This window comes from Geotrypetes seraphini, chromosome 12, assembly GCF_902459505.1.
Source record: "Geotrypetes seraphini chromosome 12, aGeoSer1.1, whole genome shotgun sequence".
Classification (NCBI taxonomy): Eukaryota; Metazoa; Chordata; class Amphibia; order Gymnophiona; family Dermophiidae; genus Geotrypetes; species Geotrypetes seraphini.
Window position 1 is genome coordinate 75,498,976 of NC_047095.1, and position 14,652 is coordinate 75,513,627.

General features: G+C 45.2%; 1 protein-coding gene across 1 annotated transcript in view; it reads right to left on the bottom strand.

The window, feature by feature from the left end:
- PTPRF (protein tyrosine phosphatase receptor type F) overlaps window positions 1-14,652 on the bottom strand; it is a 953,410-nt gene that overhangs the window by 524,291 nt on the left and 414,467 nt on the right. Inside the window, exons 10-12 of the mRNA XM_033915537.1 lie at window positions 9,036-9,617; window positions 1,973-2,106; window positions 1,583-1,727 (exon numbers count right to left, since the gene is read on the bottom strand). Coding sequence (XP_033771428.1) covers window positions 1,583-1,727; window positions 1,973-2,106; window positions 9,036-9,617 — 861 coding nt within the window. The remainder of the gene's footprint in view (window positions 1-1,582; window positions 1,728-1,972; window positions 2,107-9,035; window positions 9,618-14,652) is intronic.

Genomic DNA, 14,652 nt, shown 5'->3' on the forward strand with positions numbered 1-14,652 from the left:
CTCGCCAATGCCACAGGTACTGCAGGCTCAGAGTGTTTTCTAGTGTCCATGGCTGAACCGAAGAGCTTCTCTTGTTGAATGCAATGAGCCTTTAATAAGCGCTTTTGTAAGGTGGAACACGATGCTTAGGTTCCAAACACTGCAAACAACAACTATGTGTGTCAGTGATTGAAATCCAAATCCAAAAATATCACTCCAAGACAAAAGCACCACACAAGCCAAGAAAGCTAGTTTATTACTTAAGCGAAAGAAAAGCCTCAGACAAATGGAGAGGTGCACCCACACTCTTCCACCAAAGCATCATAGGCAAAAAACTTTCGCACAAGTTTAAAGTTAGCAGGTGTGAGCAAAAAAGTAGCCGAAAATGATTAATGGTAAAAAACACTGAACACAATCAGACCAGGCCGACGATCATTTCATGGCCGTAACCACTGCTTCAGGGCCTTAGCGCAGCAGTTAGGATCTGTGTACTGACAGCCTGGATTTAGCACTAAGGCCCTGAAGCAGTGGTTACCGGCCACAAAACGATCGTCAGCCTGGCCCACCCCATATGTTTTACCCTCTTCCCTCTTTCTCCTTTCTTCTTCTAACATGTAACTTTCCCTCCCTTTTCCCCTCACTTTCAAGTCTGTCCAGTTAACGTCCTTGGTGTACACTTTCATTATTTTTTAAGTATTTTTCTCTTTTTAAATTTTTATTGTAAACCGGCCAGATACTTGTTGATGGTCGGTAAAAGTCAATAAACTTGAAACTTGAATCATTCTTGGCTACTTTTTTGCTCACACCTGCTAACTTTAAACTTGTGCGAATGTTTTTTGCCTATGATAATTGGGTGGAAGAGTGTGGGTACACCTCTCCGTTTGTCTGAGGCTTTTCTTTCGCTTAAGTAATAAGCTAGCTTTCTTGGCTTGTGTGGTGCTTTTGTCTTGGAGTAATATTTTTGTATTACACTTCCCTCCATTCCTCCCTGTTGTTAGTGATTGAAACAGGCAACTGGCACAGACAGCACTTTTTAAAACTGGTCAACTGTTTTGACATGATGGGAAAATTGTGGTGGCAAAATTAAACTCAATGATGAGAAAGGAGAAAAGCCTGCAAAGGAATAACACGAAGGCTGAAAGGCCCAAGTGAGGAAAAAGATATATATTATTATTCTTTTATTTTTTTAACTAAGTATAACAAAAGAGAAAAGAGAGAGAAACAAAATGTGGTCAAAGGCCATTCGTAGAAAAAAAATTTACAGGTTGAAAATGCAGAATGGACAAAGTCCAGAAAAAAGCACTTTTTCGCTCCATGGAAAACAAAGAACTAAGGAACCACGAGCCAACGTCGGGCAGGAAGGCACTTGCATATGCGTGGTGTGGGCAGACATGAAGTTTCTTAAAACTTAAAGTGACAGTTCACTGTCCATACTGGGCTCCCTGGATGACGCCACTCACAAGTGAGAATATGCTATCTGTTTGTCCTAGGATAATGGGTTCAACCACTTGAAACCCAAAAGGTTCAGTTAATAAATGTGAGACTTTTCTAGGCATGGAGTAAAGAGGGGTCTGAACACTTCAAGCATCCTTCTCTAACTTACTAGACTGTGTAGTCCTTTCTTCAATGACTGAGGTAAATACGCCAACTCCCATGTCAGACCAAGCTGCCAACTGAAACTTGTACAAGGTGTCAGGCTTCAGACCTTCTACTGTATATGTAGATGTGGGAGCAAAGTTTACTTTTTGCTGCAAAAAAATGTAACACAAAATTAATCATGACCCTCCTTCCTCAAGAAATTCCAAGAAGTTAAATTAGTAAGCAGGGGATATATTTTCAGAGAGCACACCGTGAAAGCATTTTGAGGCAGTTTGCCTATTCTTCCATTTTGCTGTAGTCCAACAAGCTACCATGCCAAGGTTAGCTTTCTGTCGCAACTGCCTTCTCATATTCAGGCACCCAGTATTGAACTTGGATACAAAACTCAGCTTACCTGTTTGCCATCCTCACCCTCCCAAAAGAGTAGCTCATACTTGGTGATGCGCTCCTGGGGTGACTGCAGCCAGCTAAGCTGGATGCTTGTTTCAGACTCGGCTTCAGCTTGGAAATCAGTTGGCTGAGCTGGCACTGTGAGAAAACAGCATGGTAGATTACTTAACTGATTTTCACTCAAAGCACAGCTTCTTGGAGTTTGTAGGTGGGTAACAACCACCAGAAGTCACTCCTACATTTACAGTATTACTTACAGCACCAAGCTCATAAAAACAACCAAGATTCATGGAGACCCTGCCAATACAGTATATTTTATTCAACCCTGATCCTATGATGAAAATGCACTAGGGAGAGGGAGGGAGAGCTGTATGCTTTTGGTTTGCAAGGAGAGTAGGGGAGGAGCAAGTCGCAGCCAGTGAGGAAGGTTTCTTGGCACCCTTGGGCTTTGGTGCCCTAAGCCAGTGCCTCACATCACTCACGCCTCAAGACTGCCCTGCCCCTTCTCATAATGAAAGATCTCCCTTGTTTTCTGCACTGCAGAACCCTACTTCTAGAAATCTCCTGAATGAAATAAGACCGGTGCTTTATTCAAAGCTAGCTCACTCCTCTGAAACTCTGTAGGGCCCCCAATAATCAAAAGGCCTTATATGTGCTAACCAGCAGGTGCCAACTGAACAAGTATTTTTTTAAAGGCAGTTAAAATATATATATTTTATCCTTGGAAGTCACTAATGTGATCATTCTATGAAACATGGTGCCAACTGTACACATATGTTATAGAATACTAGCACTTATGAAAATTACCATTATGCATGTCAAACTTATGGGGCATTTTTGAAACAAAATACACAAACAATTTTACTTTGAAAATGAGTGTGTGCGCTTATACTAACTAAAAAGTACATGCATACGTTTCATTAATATGGGGAATTATAAATTTATACAAATCTATTTAATAGGTGCAACAGATGAACTCGAAAACTTTGGTCCTGGTCCCACTAAACTGGCTGGCAATGAAGCTGCCAAACGCAGCATGGGCCTTCCCTCTTGCCAAGTCACTATAGGCTCTGCTGGTCTCAATCCTGCCCCCCTCTGGTTACATCCTGATTTTGAGGGGCAGGATCGAGACCGGCACAACCTTTAGTGGCTTGGCATAAGGGAAGGCCCCAGGGGCTTAATATTCAAGTGCCATGCCCTGCCAGGAGCTGCTCCCAGTGTCCCCTCCCTCACATTCTCCCCTGCCAGATTCTGCAATCAACTCCCCTCACTGCCAAGTTCTGCATCCAGCCCCCTTCCCTCCCTGCCTTGCAAGGCTCTGCACTCAGTCCCATTCACTACCAGGCTCTGAACCAAGCCCTCTTCCCTGCCAGGCTCTGAACACTGCCCCCTCCATACCAGGCTCTATACCCTGTCCCCCCCTCCCTGCCAGGGTCTGCACCCTGTCCCACTTTCCTTCCCTGTACCCTCTTCCCACTAAAAAGAGACAACATCATCAGTGATGTCACAATGGATTGATTGTCCTGTACTCCCCTCTGCCCTCCAACCCAGCCAGCAGATTAACCCTTCCCCTTAACTGAAACCACCTAGTGGTAGGACAGGAGGGATCCATCCCGTCTCCTGTCCCGGCCGACACTAACAATTACCACTCTCCCTCCCTCGTGTACCTTTTCCCTGGTGGTCCAGCGTGTATCCCGCACTGAACCCCTCCTGCCGATTTCAAAGTTTGTAGCCAGCGGCACACCCAGGCCAACATGCAGGAGCAAGCTTTTCATGCTCCCGGCCAGTCCTGCACCGCTCCTTGATAGGCTGCTGCCAGTTCTCGCAGCAGCCTATCAAGGAGCGGTGCAGGGCCGTCCGGGAGCACAAAACGCTTGATCCTGCATGTGGCCTGGGTGCGCCTGCAGGAAGTCCGGGAAGGCCTGCAGGAAGTCTGGGAGGGTGTTGGGTGGTCACTGGGGGATGACCCGAATATAGAATGAGACCCCCATTTTTGGACCATTTATTGGCCCAAAAATCTCATCCTATATTCAAGTATATATGGTAACTCTTCACTCCCCCCTCCTCCCAGCAGCCAGCAAACAGCATGGACAACCATCGTGGCTACCGCCGGGAGGAATCAGCTGCCTGCTTTGCATTTCGGGCCTGCTCCAGACCTGCTACTCCGTTTCCCACAGCCAGAGCCCCAGATAGGTAGTGCTAGAAGTAGCAAAGGGAAAGGGTGATGGGGAGAGATCTTGAATGGAGGTGGAGGGAGAGAAGAGGTGTTGGAAGGAAAGAGGGGAGAGGATGTTGGATGGAGGGGGCAAGACTAGTGTTACTAGACATGTCCTCTTTTTAGAGAATGTCCGGGCATCCAGATGGCCAGGTTTTGAAAATCTTCCAGCTTGGGACCACATTGGTAGGGCATCTGTGCCTACGCGGATGCAACACAGTGATGTAATGTGCACACAAGTAACATCATCACGTCACACCTGTGCATGCGCAGATGCCCTCCTGATGTGGCTTTGAGCACGACAACAGGTTGAGGGGACAGGGCTGAGGTGGAATGGGACATGACTTGAGTGGAACTGGGTGGGCCTGGAGGCAGGGTCATGGGTCCAGATTTTATAATAGTAAAATCTGGTAATCCTAGGCAAGACAGTAGATACTCGTTAGAAGAGTGAAAATAAAGGAGGGAAAGGAGAAAGAGAAGATGCTGGAAGGGGCGGAGAGAGGGAAGAGTTAGCAAAAAAATTAGAGAATAATAGGATGAGGGAGATGGAAAGCTGTAAATAACAGATAGAGATAAAAATAAAAATAAAAATAAAAATACAGAATGTACTCAAATATAAACCGATCTGAATAGAAACCGAGGTAACCTTTTTCCCCCCAAAAGGAGGAAAAAAGGTTGACTCGAATATAAATTGATTGTACAGGGCAGAAGCAACCTTTCCTCCTTTCCCTGGTATCCTGTCTGCCGGCTCTGCAGCCAAACAGCCAGCCAATCCTCACCCCCCCCTCCCATACCCACCATGGGCCTGATGTACTGCCCTGGTGGTCCAGTGGTGCAAACAGACACAGTCAGTCTGCCTCCCTTCCCAGCCCTACCACAATCCTCCAGTACTGCCCTGGCGATCCAGTGGAGTGGTAAACCAGAGCTCCCTCCTGGCAACATTGTGCAAGTAGTCTTCCCTCCCCTCCCTGGTCCCCTGCAGGCACTGCACTCTGGTGGTGAAGCGGGGCAGGAGCAATCCCTTTACGCTCCTGCCTGGCAGTCTCCGTAGTGAAAAAATGACTGCTGCGAGATCCCGTGGCAAACTTTGCAAGATTTCGAGTCTCACGAAGTTTGCCACGGGATCTTGCGGCAGTCATTTTTTCACTACAGAGACTGCCAGGCAGGAGGGTAAAGGGATCACTCCTGCCCTGCCTCACCACTGGATCACCAGTGACCTAAATTAGATCTGCAGGGGGACTGGGATGGGAGGGGCGGGTTAGTTCTGTAAAGTAGCCAGGAGGGAGGGATTGACAGCAGCTCCGGCTCCCCGCACCACTGGACCATCAGGGCAGTACTGAAGGCCTGCAGTGGGTGCAAGATGGGGTTAGTTTGAATATAAACCAAGGTTCCCATTTTTGGGCCACTTTTATAGCCCCAAAATCTCAGTTTATATTCAAGTTGAATATATACGGTGAATGGAGGAAAACTGAAAGGAAAAGGTTAAAGTCAGAGATGGATGTAGGACAGAAAGTTAAGGAGAGAAAAAGCAGATAGACTGAAAACTCTGAAAGAAAATTAAAAGACAGAAGAAAGCAGAAACTGGGATAAACATGAATAAAATAGCCAAAGGTAGAAAAAAATAATTTTATTTTTAATTTCATGAACAGAAAATGCAATTTTACTGTAGAATTTCACTGCTTTCTTTTTATTTTCCAAAGTATAGAGTGCTGTTTCTCTTTCTCTGATGTTGAGCTGCATATGGCTTCATGAGGTTTAAGTTTGATTTTTGTCTCCGTATATACTCGAATATAAGTTGACCCAAATATAAGTCGAGACCCCCTTTTTCCCACATAAAAGGAGGGAAAATGTTTGACTTGAAAATAAGTCGGGCGGCTTAATATTCAAGTGCCTGCCCTGTCAGGCTCTGCACCCAGCACCCTTCATTCCCTCCCTCCACTGTCAGGTACTGCACCCAGCAGCCTTCCTTCCTTCCTCTGTCAGGCTCTGCACCAAACACCCTTCCCTCCCTCCCCTGTCAGATACTGCTCCCAGCACCCTTCCCTCTCTCTGCTGTCAGGCTCTGCACCCAGCACCCTTCCTTCCCTCCCTCCACTGTTAGGCACTGCAACTAGTACCCTTCCTTTTCTCCCTCCACTGTCAGGCTCTGGACCCAGCATCCTTCTTTCCTTCCCTCCCTCGTCAGGCTCTGCACCCAGCACCCTTCCTTCCTTCCCCCGTCAGACTCTGTACCGTCCCTCCCAGGCTCTGCCCTCTGTTCCCTCTCATACCTCTCCAAATCCCTGGTGGAGGTGCCACGGGTAGGAGCAAACTTACCGAACCCCTGCCCCGCTGCTAACCTGCTGTGCAGATCGAGTTTCTTTACCTGAGCGGCACGAGAAATAGTGAAATTTGGCACTGCTGCTCGGCACTGAGCGGCTTCCTTACTGGATCCTACGAATTCTCGCAAGAATTTGCGGGAGCCAGTAAGGAAGCTGCTCAGCACTGAGCAGCAGCACCAAATCGTGCTCCTACCACTCAGCGGCCAAAGAAACTCGATTTGCGGCAGCCGGTTAGCAGCAGGGCAGGAGTTCGGAAAGCTTGCTCCTGCATGCTGCACTCCACCAGGGATCGGCAGATGGCCCGCTGCATCTCCACCAGGGATTGGCAGAGGTATGAGGACAGGGCAGGGAGGATGAGGGCAGAGCCTGGTGGCGACAGCGCCCTGAAAAATTCTGAGAGGGGGAGGTGGCTCGAATATAAACCGGGACTGAGCAAGGGACATCGACGCCTCTTGAAAGCTTAGGTTTGAAAAATAATAAAATATGCAAAATGACACCAGCGCAAGGTTTTAAAAATTATAACCAAGATTTATTGAATTATTGTTTCTATTTTTCCATTATGAGATCAAAAGAATCAAGCATAATTGCTTAACAGTTGCGCTAATGGGAGATCATTATAGTTGCCAAATGCTGGCCTTCTCATAACGATCTCGAACTCATATCTCCGGTCATTCTATTATATAACTTTTGGCTCAGTGACATCATCAAGTTTGACAATCAATAAAGTAATATGGGTGGTCTTAAAAGTTTAGACAAAGCAAAATTCCTCCACGTTTCCAAGTTAGACAATTTTAGAAAATTACTTTTGATTTCTGAATTAACATTATAACATTATAACATATTCAAGAGAATCTACAATTATTAACAGGGTGCTGAGAAGTTCTCAACTCTTCCTAAATTGACAGGTTCACATTACATAGCCTTACACAGAAACCTTACTCTGGAGGAGGAGGAGGAGGGGCTGCCTGAGCTGACAGTCTCACACACAAAGAGCAGGAGTCTCTGACTTAATTACTCCCCAGATGTTGATGTAGGATTTCTTTAGGTTGCAAATATATATAAATATGTTTTTTCAAAACCTATGCTTTTGTTCAACACAGTCACACAAATCACTCGAGGGCCCCCCATTCATTCATAATCGGCCATTCATACCTAATGCATTTTATCTCTTAGTTTAGGACACGTTATCTTCCTAGCCAGTCTACAGCACATGTGGTATTAATTAACACCACGATGCTGAGAACAAAGACCTGGACACACAAAATGGATTCCAAGAACCCAAAATGGATTCTTCTGATTTCCTTTATGATTTGGCACAACAGCAAAATACATAAAAGAACACCATTCTTTCCCTTATATTAATCTGTGGTGTGTTTTTTTCTGGCCTTAGGTACATTATATTTAGATTTTTATTCACCCTTTTTTCGTACGCTTCTATTTGGGCGTGGCCCTGACACATGTATTTGTATCTAACTAGAATTACCCAGAATCATATGAAAAACAGGCACTTTTGTAGAAAAACTCCACACAAATACTGCACCATCATGTTCTGCAATCCATTCCATTACCGTCCCATAAACCTCCTGCTGGCCACGAGCCACTACTCCTCAGGACCCCCATTTTGATATGTATATGGTACATTTATTTAAGTTTGTGGTTGCATTTTCCTATATAGGGGCCTTGTGAATATGTTAGTTTTGGGATATATGCATTACAGATATTATTATATTTAGTGACTTTGGCGATAGCTGATGGGGAGGCAAGGTGAGCAGTGTTTATAGATTGGCTCACCATGATAACCCAAATTTCTAACCTCCGGTTTATATTTGAGTCAACCTTTTTTCCACCTTTTTGATAGGGAAAAAGAATACCTCAGTTTATATTTGAGTATATATGTTAATCAAAGAAGTCAATCAAATCAAAATGATGGAGAAAAGGGCCTCAGACTTAAGTAGCAGATTATCAGAAATGACTTCTCACTGCTTTAAGTACAATTAAAGGCAAACAAACAAAAAAAAATCTTCCATCTAAGTCAGTCCAGACAAACTCTTGAACAGCATCAAAAAGTTGTAAATGTCATTTATCTTCAGTAGCTCCATTTTCACAATCCATAACGCCATAACAATTCCATGTGTGCTTCAAAGTTATAACAAAATACTCCAAATGCATCCTACAGTTTTGCCTACTTTAGATAAAGTAACATTTACAAATATTGGTGCTGTTCTAAAGTTTGTCTGGACTGACTGAGATGGAGTTTTTGTGATTGTACTTAGCAATGTTCTAATAATCTGCTACTTAAGACTGAGGTTTTTTTCTTCATCTTCTTTTTATGTTTGTTTGGTTTGACCTTTTTGATCAGGTGTTAAGACAGTTCATGCAACAATATATATTCCTGGGACAGAGAGTGGCAATTGCAATACTTATTTGTTAAAGAATTATAAAATACACCATTATTTTGTATTAATATGGCCTTTTGATAAACATACTAGGAAGACCTTTTATACAAATACAATAAACACCATTCTACCTACCGCCTTGTTGGGTTTTGACTTGAATGACATCACAGAGAGGTCCATCTCCTACAGATGTGAAGGCCAATACACGAATGCTGTATGTGGTCCCTGTAATCAGGCTGCCTACTGTGGTAAGATGGCTGTCATCAACATTGTGTTTCTGCCACATATCAAAGCGCAAATGGGCATCTGTGGTATAATATACACGGTACCCTCGAATCTGCCCATTCGGCTCTTCAGGTGGTTCCCACTGTACAAGCATAGTACTAGCACTCAGCATGCGTGCCTGGACTTTCAAGGGAGGACTGGAGGGAGCCTGTTCTCCTGTCTGTGCTTCCACCAGGCTACTAGGAGCACCTCTGCCAATATTGTTCACGGCAATAATCCGAAACTCATATTCTGAGAAAGGGCCGAGTCCACCAATGCTGTAGCGAGTAGTAGCTACACTGTCCACCTCCTGAAACTGCCCTTCTGAGGACTTTGGTTTGTACTGAATAACATAATAAGAGATAGGATCCAAGTTCCCAGAGTCCCAAGTCAGAGTCACACTTGTAGCACTTGTTTCTGCCACCAGCAGGTCTGTTGGCGGTTTCGGCAAAGCTAGATTAAAAATTAGGGGATGAAAAAGATATGAGCAGAGTAGGCTATTTTAATAATTTAGGCCACTAAAAATACTTAGAATGTGAGCTCATTTCCTGCTACTAATGTATCTGTTCTTAAAAGAAGGAAATGTTCTGCATTTGTACGACTAAGAAGCATTTGAAGAATTAACAGAACAATCATATTGAAAGATAAGGTTCTTACCTCGATAGTCTTCTTTGTTGTAGATGTGTCCAGTAGTCCTGAACCCTAGGGTTATGCATCTGAACCCTCACGTTGCTTGCAGAATGCTGTCAATCATCTCTAAACTCCACTTCCTTCCCAGACAGTTGCTCCTACCCCTCAGTTTGTACAAAAGCAACCAAGGAGCACTGTAATGACAGACATGCTGGAAGAAGGAAACAGGGGAAAATCCCCAGCACTATAATTTTGTTCTACTCTATAGCAAAGATATCCATTAACCTTACACTTCTCCCTCCGTATCCACAGGGGTTAGGGGCAGAGCCGGCCCGAATATTATTTGCAGTTTCTTAATATTCAAGGGCTGGCTCTGCCCCTAACCCCCGCTTTTCCTGGCTATTTTAAGCCCTGTAAGCCCCCCCTTAAGCCTTACCTGGTAGTCTAGCAGGTTTTCGGGGCAGGAGCGATCTTTCCACACTCCTGCCCCGTGCAGGAAATGGCTGCCTTGAGCTCCCGTAGTCTCTCGAGCCATTTTCTGTGAGCGATCTGTATGGGGCAGGAGCATGTGAAGATCGCTCCTGCCCTGAAAACCCACTAGACCACCAGGTAAGGCTTAAGGGGGGGGGAGACTTATAGGGCTTAAAATAGCTAGAAAAATTTAAATGGGTTTTTTGGTTTAAAATCACGAATAACTGAATCCGTGGATGCTGAAACCGCGGATTCGGAGGGGGAAGTGTATAACAATCAAGTAACTGATCAAAGCACAAAAACTGTGTGCAACCAGCACTGATCTTATATTGAGCTCACAGCTACTCGCATGTCCTGCTATCAAGCAGAGACTCAGACCAGACTTTACTCTTTTTTTTTTTACCTCTCAGATTTTCTGAGAGCCAGAGAATTCTCCAAAATCCAGACTGATTTTAAGGCAGAAGGCAGGCAAAGCCTATTTATAGGGCAAGGCAGGGCTTCAGGACTACTAGGCATATCTACAAGAAAGAAGATTATCAAGGTAAGAACCTAATCTTTTCTTCAAAGGCAATGTGTCTAGTAGTCCTGAATGCTAGGGATGTACCAAAGCAGTCCCCTGAACCTAGGGTAGGCACACTGAGTCTGCCTTCAAAACAGAGGACCAAAAAGCAGTATCTTTCCCAGCTGCTATGTCTATTCTATAGAACCTGGTAAAGGTATGAAGGATAGACCATGTAGCTGCTCTACAGATTTCCTTCGGCAAAATACCTGACTCTCCGCCCATGAGGTAGCAACTCCTCTGGTGGAGTGTACTTCCAATGCAATTGATGGCTGCTTACCGCAGTCTACATACGCAGAGATAATAACCATTTTAATCCATCTAGAGATTGAGGCTTTACCTTTCTTAGCATGACTGGTTAGAACAACAAGGTAATCCAACATACAAAACTCACTGGTAACTTTGAAGCACCGGAGAAGCACTCACTTGACATCAGACAGATGCAATGCTTTATCCTTTTTCTTGCTATAAACCCAAATGTTCTGGATTCCCTATAGGGACCATTCCCTAAGTAAGAAGATCAACTTTGACCAGAAATTTGAGGCCTTTGTCCCTCTGGAGGTGAACTAGGTTTGCATACCATAATCTACGAGGTCTTTGTCCCTCTGGAGGTGAACTAGGTTCGCATACCATGGTCTACAAGGCCTTTGTCCCTCTGGAGGTGAACTAAGTTCACATACCATGGTCAATGGGGCTAATCAGGTTCCACTAGGACTACCAACCCTAGATGAATTGCAATCCTTCCGGGCTCTTGTAAGTATTTTCCCTGTGACCCATGCTAGGTTGCTTCATTTACAGGTCATCAGATCCATCTGTGGATGCCCCCACTGCTGAACAATGGAATTGAATGCCTGAGGATACAGTGACTATTTACCCAGGTCAAGAGTCTGATGATTGAGAATGTCAGCCTGCACATTTTCCACTCCCAATACTTGCGTGGCCGAGAGAGCCTGTAAATGAGCTTATGCCCACTGAAAGGAGTTGAGCTTCTAGGCGTAATGGGGTGCCTCCTTGCCTGTTGACATAGGCCACTGCTGTCCCATTATCTGAGAAGACTCTACTTTGCCTTCCAGACACTTCTCCAGAGTCTGCAACGATAGCTGAATGGCTCTTAGTTCTAGTCAGTTTATGAACACTTGTGCTTAGCCAGTGACCAATGACCCTGAACTGGGTGTCCACTGCAATGACCTCCCCAATCGTATAGGCTGGCATCGGTCATTAGTAATTCCCAGGAGGAAATGCGAAGAGGCGTGCCCCTTGAGAAGGGAATGTCTACAGCCACCACCGGAGGCTGAACCTCACTTCCTGTAACCATGGAAGCAGTTACTAAAGTGAGTCCATCTGAGGAGACCAGCGAGCGAGAAGAGTCTTGGAGAGGTCTCATGTATGCTTTCGCCCAAAGGACTACCTCTATGGTTGCTGCTATCAACCTCAGAACATGCAGATGCCGCCAAGCCATGGGAGTTGGACTCTGTAGCAGGTCTGAAATCGCTCTGGAAGAAAAATCTAGCCCAAGGCCATGTAGAACAAAACTCCCAGGTACTCTTTTTGAAGATGACTATCCATCCCAGTTTCTGGAGGAATTGGACCACTCCTGAAATTGCCCATTCTCCTTCTTCACTAGACAGGGCTCTGATTAGTCAATCATCCAAATATGGGTGCACTTGGATCCCTGCCTTGCAGAGATGTGCTGCTACCATCACCATGACCTTGGCAAAGGTGTGAGATGCCACTGCTAGACCGAAGAGCACAGAGAACTGGAAATGCTGCTTAAGCACTGCAAGTACCTCCTATGGGCTAGAAAAATGGGAATGTGGAGATAGACTTCCATCAAATTGAGGGAGGCAAGAACTTTCTCCAGCGCCTCTGCAGCTATGACTCATTGCATGGTCTTAATGCAGAAGAGCGGCATTTTCAGTACAGCACTGTCCAATTTGAGGACCAAAATTGGCTACCAGTCAAGTTTCAAGTTTAATAAAAATTTGATTAATCGCCTATCTTAGATTCTAGGCGATATGCAATAATAAAAAACAAGGGCATTACAAATTTAAAATACTAAAATACAAAGATGGACGAACAAGGAAACAAAAGGGAGAGGGCTGAACTACAATAAAGTCAAGAAAAGAGAACATAAAAGGGAAAAACATGAGTCATCAGAGCCTATCTTTGGTACTATAAACTATATGGATTATCTGCCTGAGCCTGATTCTTTGTCAAGGACTATTTCTATGGCACGAAGTTCTAGTAGCCTTTGCGCTGTTGCCCGGAATCTGAGGGCTCTCTCCAGCTGGCCAACTGGAGAATCTAATAAAAGTCCAGTAGACCTATGGATTCAGCAAGGTCTTAGTGTAATGGTCTGTGACATTGGCCATCCAGATCCTTGCCAAATAGCATCTGCTCATGAAAGGGAAGCCTTTAAAAGCTGAATCGCCTGCCCACTGTCTGATCCAGGGCAGAGATAGCATAGCCTGACTAACACCTTGCTCATGACTCTGTTGATGTCATACAGAGCATCCACTACATAATTAACCCCAGATAAGAACATTTGGAACTCTTCATATTCCTCCAAGGCCAGGACTCGAGACAGTCGGGTATGGCAAACATGTGCCTTAAAGGAAGCCATGGCTGCTGCCTTAATCCCTAGGGCCAAAGTTTCAAATTATCTCTTGAGGATCACGTCTACTTTACGGTCATAAGAACATAAAAATTGCCAACTTAGGTTCCAAATACCTAGCTAGATCTCAAGGAGTAAAACAGATTTTATGCTGCTTAATCTAGGAATAAGCAATGGATTTCCCCAAACCATCTTAATAATGGCCTATGGATTTCTCTTTTAGGAAATTATCCAAACTTTTATTAAACCCTGCGAAGCTAATTGATTTAACCACATTCTCTGGCAACGAATTCTAGAGTTTAATTACATGTTGTGTAAAGAAATATTTTCTCCGGTTTGTTTTAAATCTACTACTTGTTTTAAATCTGACTGTCTTCCCTGCATCTGTGAGGACTCTTTCCTTGCTCACTAATCAAAGTAATCATTTCTCTCTGCCTGGTAAATATGTTTCTGTAAAATATATTTAAAGTCTTACAAATGCTTTTATTATATACTATTGCAGTTCCACTTTCTGTCTGTTCTTTATTACTGTATTTTTCACTCCATAAGACGCACCTGACCATAAGATGCACCCTAGATTTAGAGGAGGAAAACAAGAAAAAAAACATAAAAAAACATTCTGAACCAAATTCTCCCTGCCAGGCTCTGCATCCAACCCCACACTCCTTGCCAAGCTCTGCACCTTGTCCCCCCTCCCTGCCAGGCTCTGTACTCTGTCCCCCCTCTGGTGGTCTAGTGATAGGCCAGGACAGGGCAGGCAGGCCTAGTGGCTGGCAGGTAGGTAGGGACAGGGCAGGCAGGCCTAGTGGCAGGCAGGCCTAGTTGCTGGCTGGCAGGCAGGGACAGGGCAGGCCTAGTGGCAGGCAGGCAGGTAAGGACAGGGCAGGCAGGCCTCCCCCCTCCCAGGCTGCCCCCCTAGGCAGGCAGGAACCCTCCCCCCTCCCAGAACCACTCCTCAGGCAGGCAGGCCTCCCCTCTCCCAGGAAGCCTCCCCAGGCAGGCAGGCTTCCTCCCTCCCAGGCCTACCCCCCAGGCAGGAAGGCAGACATACCCCCTCCCAGGTAGCCCCCCCACCCCGGAAGGTAGGCAGGCAGGCCTACCCCATCCAGGCCTCCCTGGAGGGGGAGGACTTCTTATTTTTAATTCACCTTCCTTATTTTTAATTTGGCCGGCAGGCAGGCCCATGCCGCCACTGCCACCCCCCCTTGTACTTA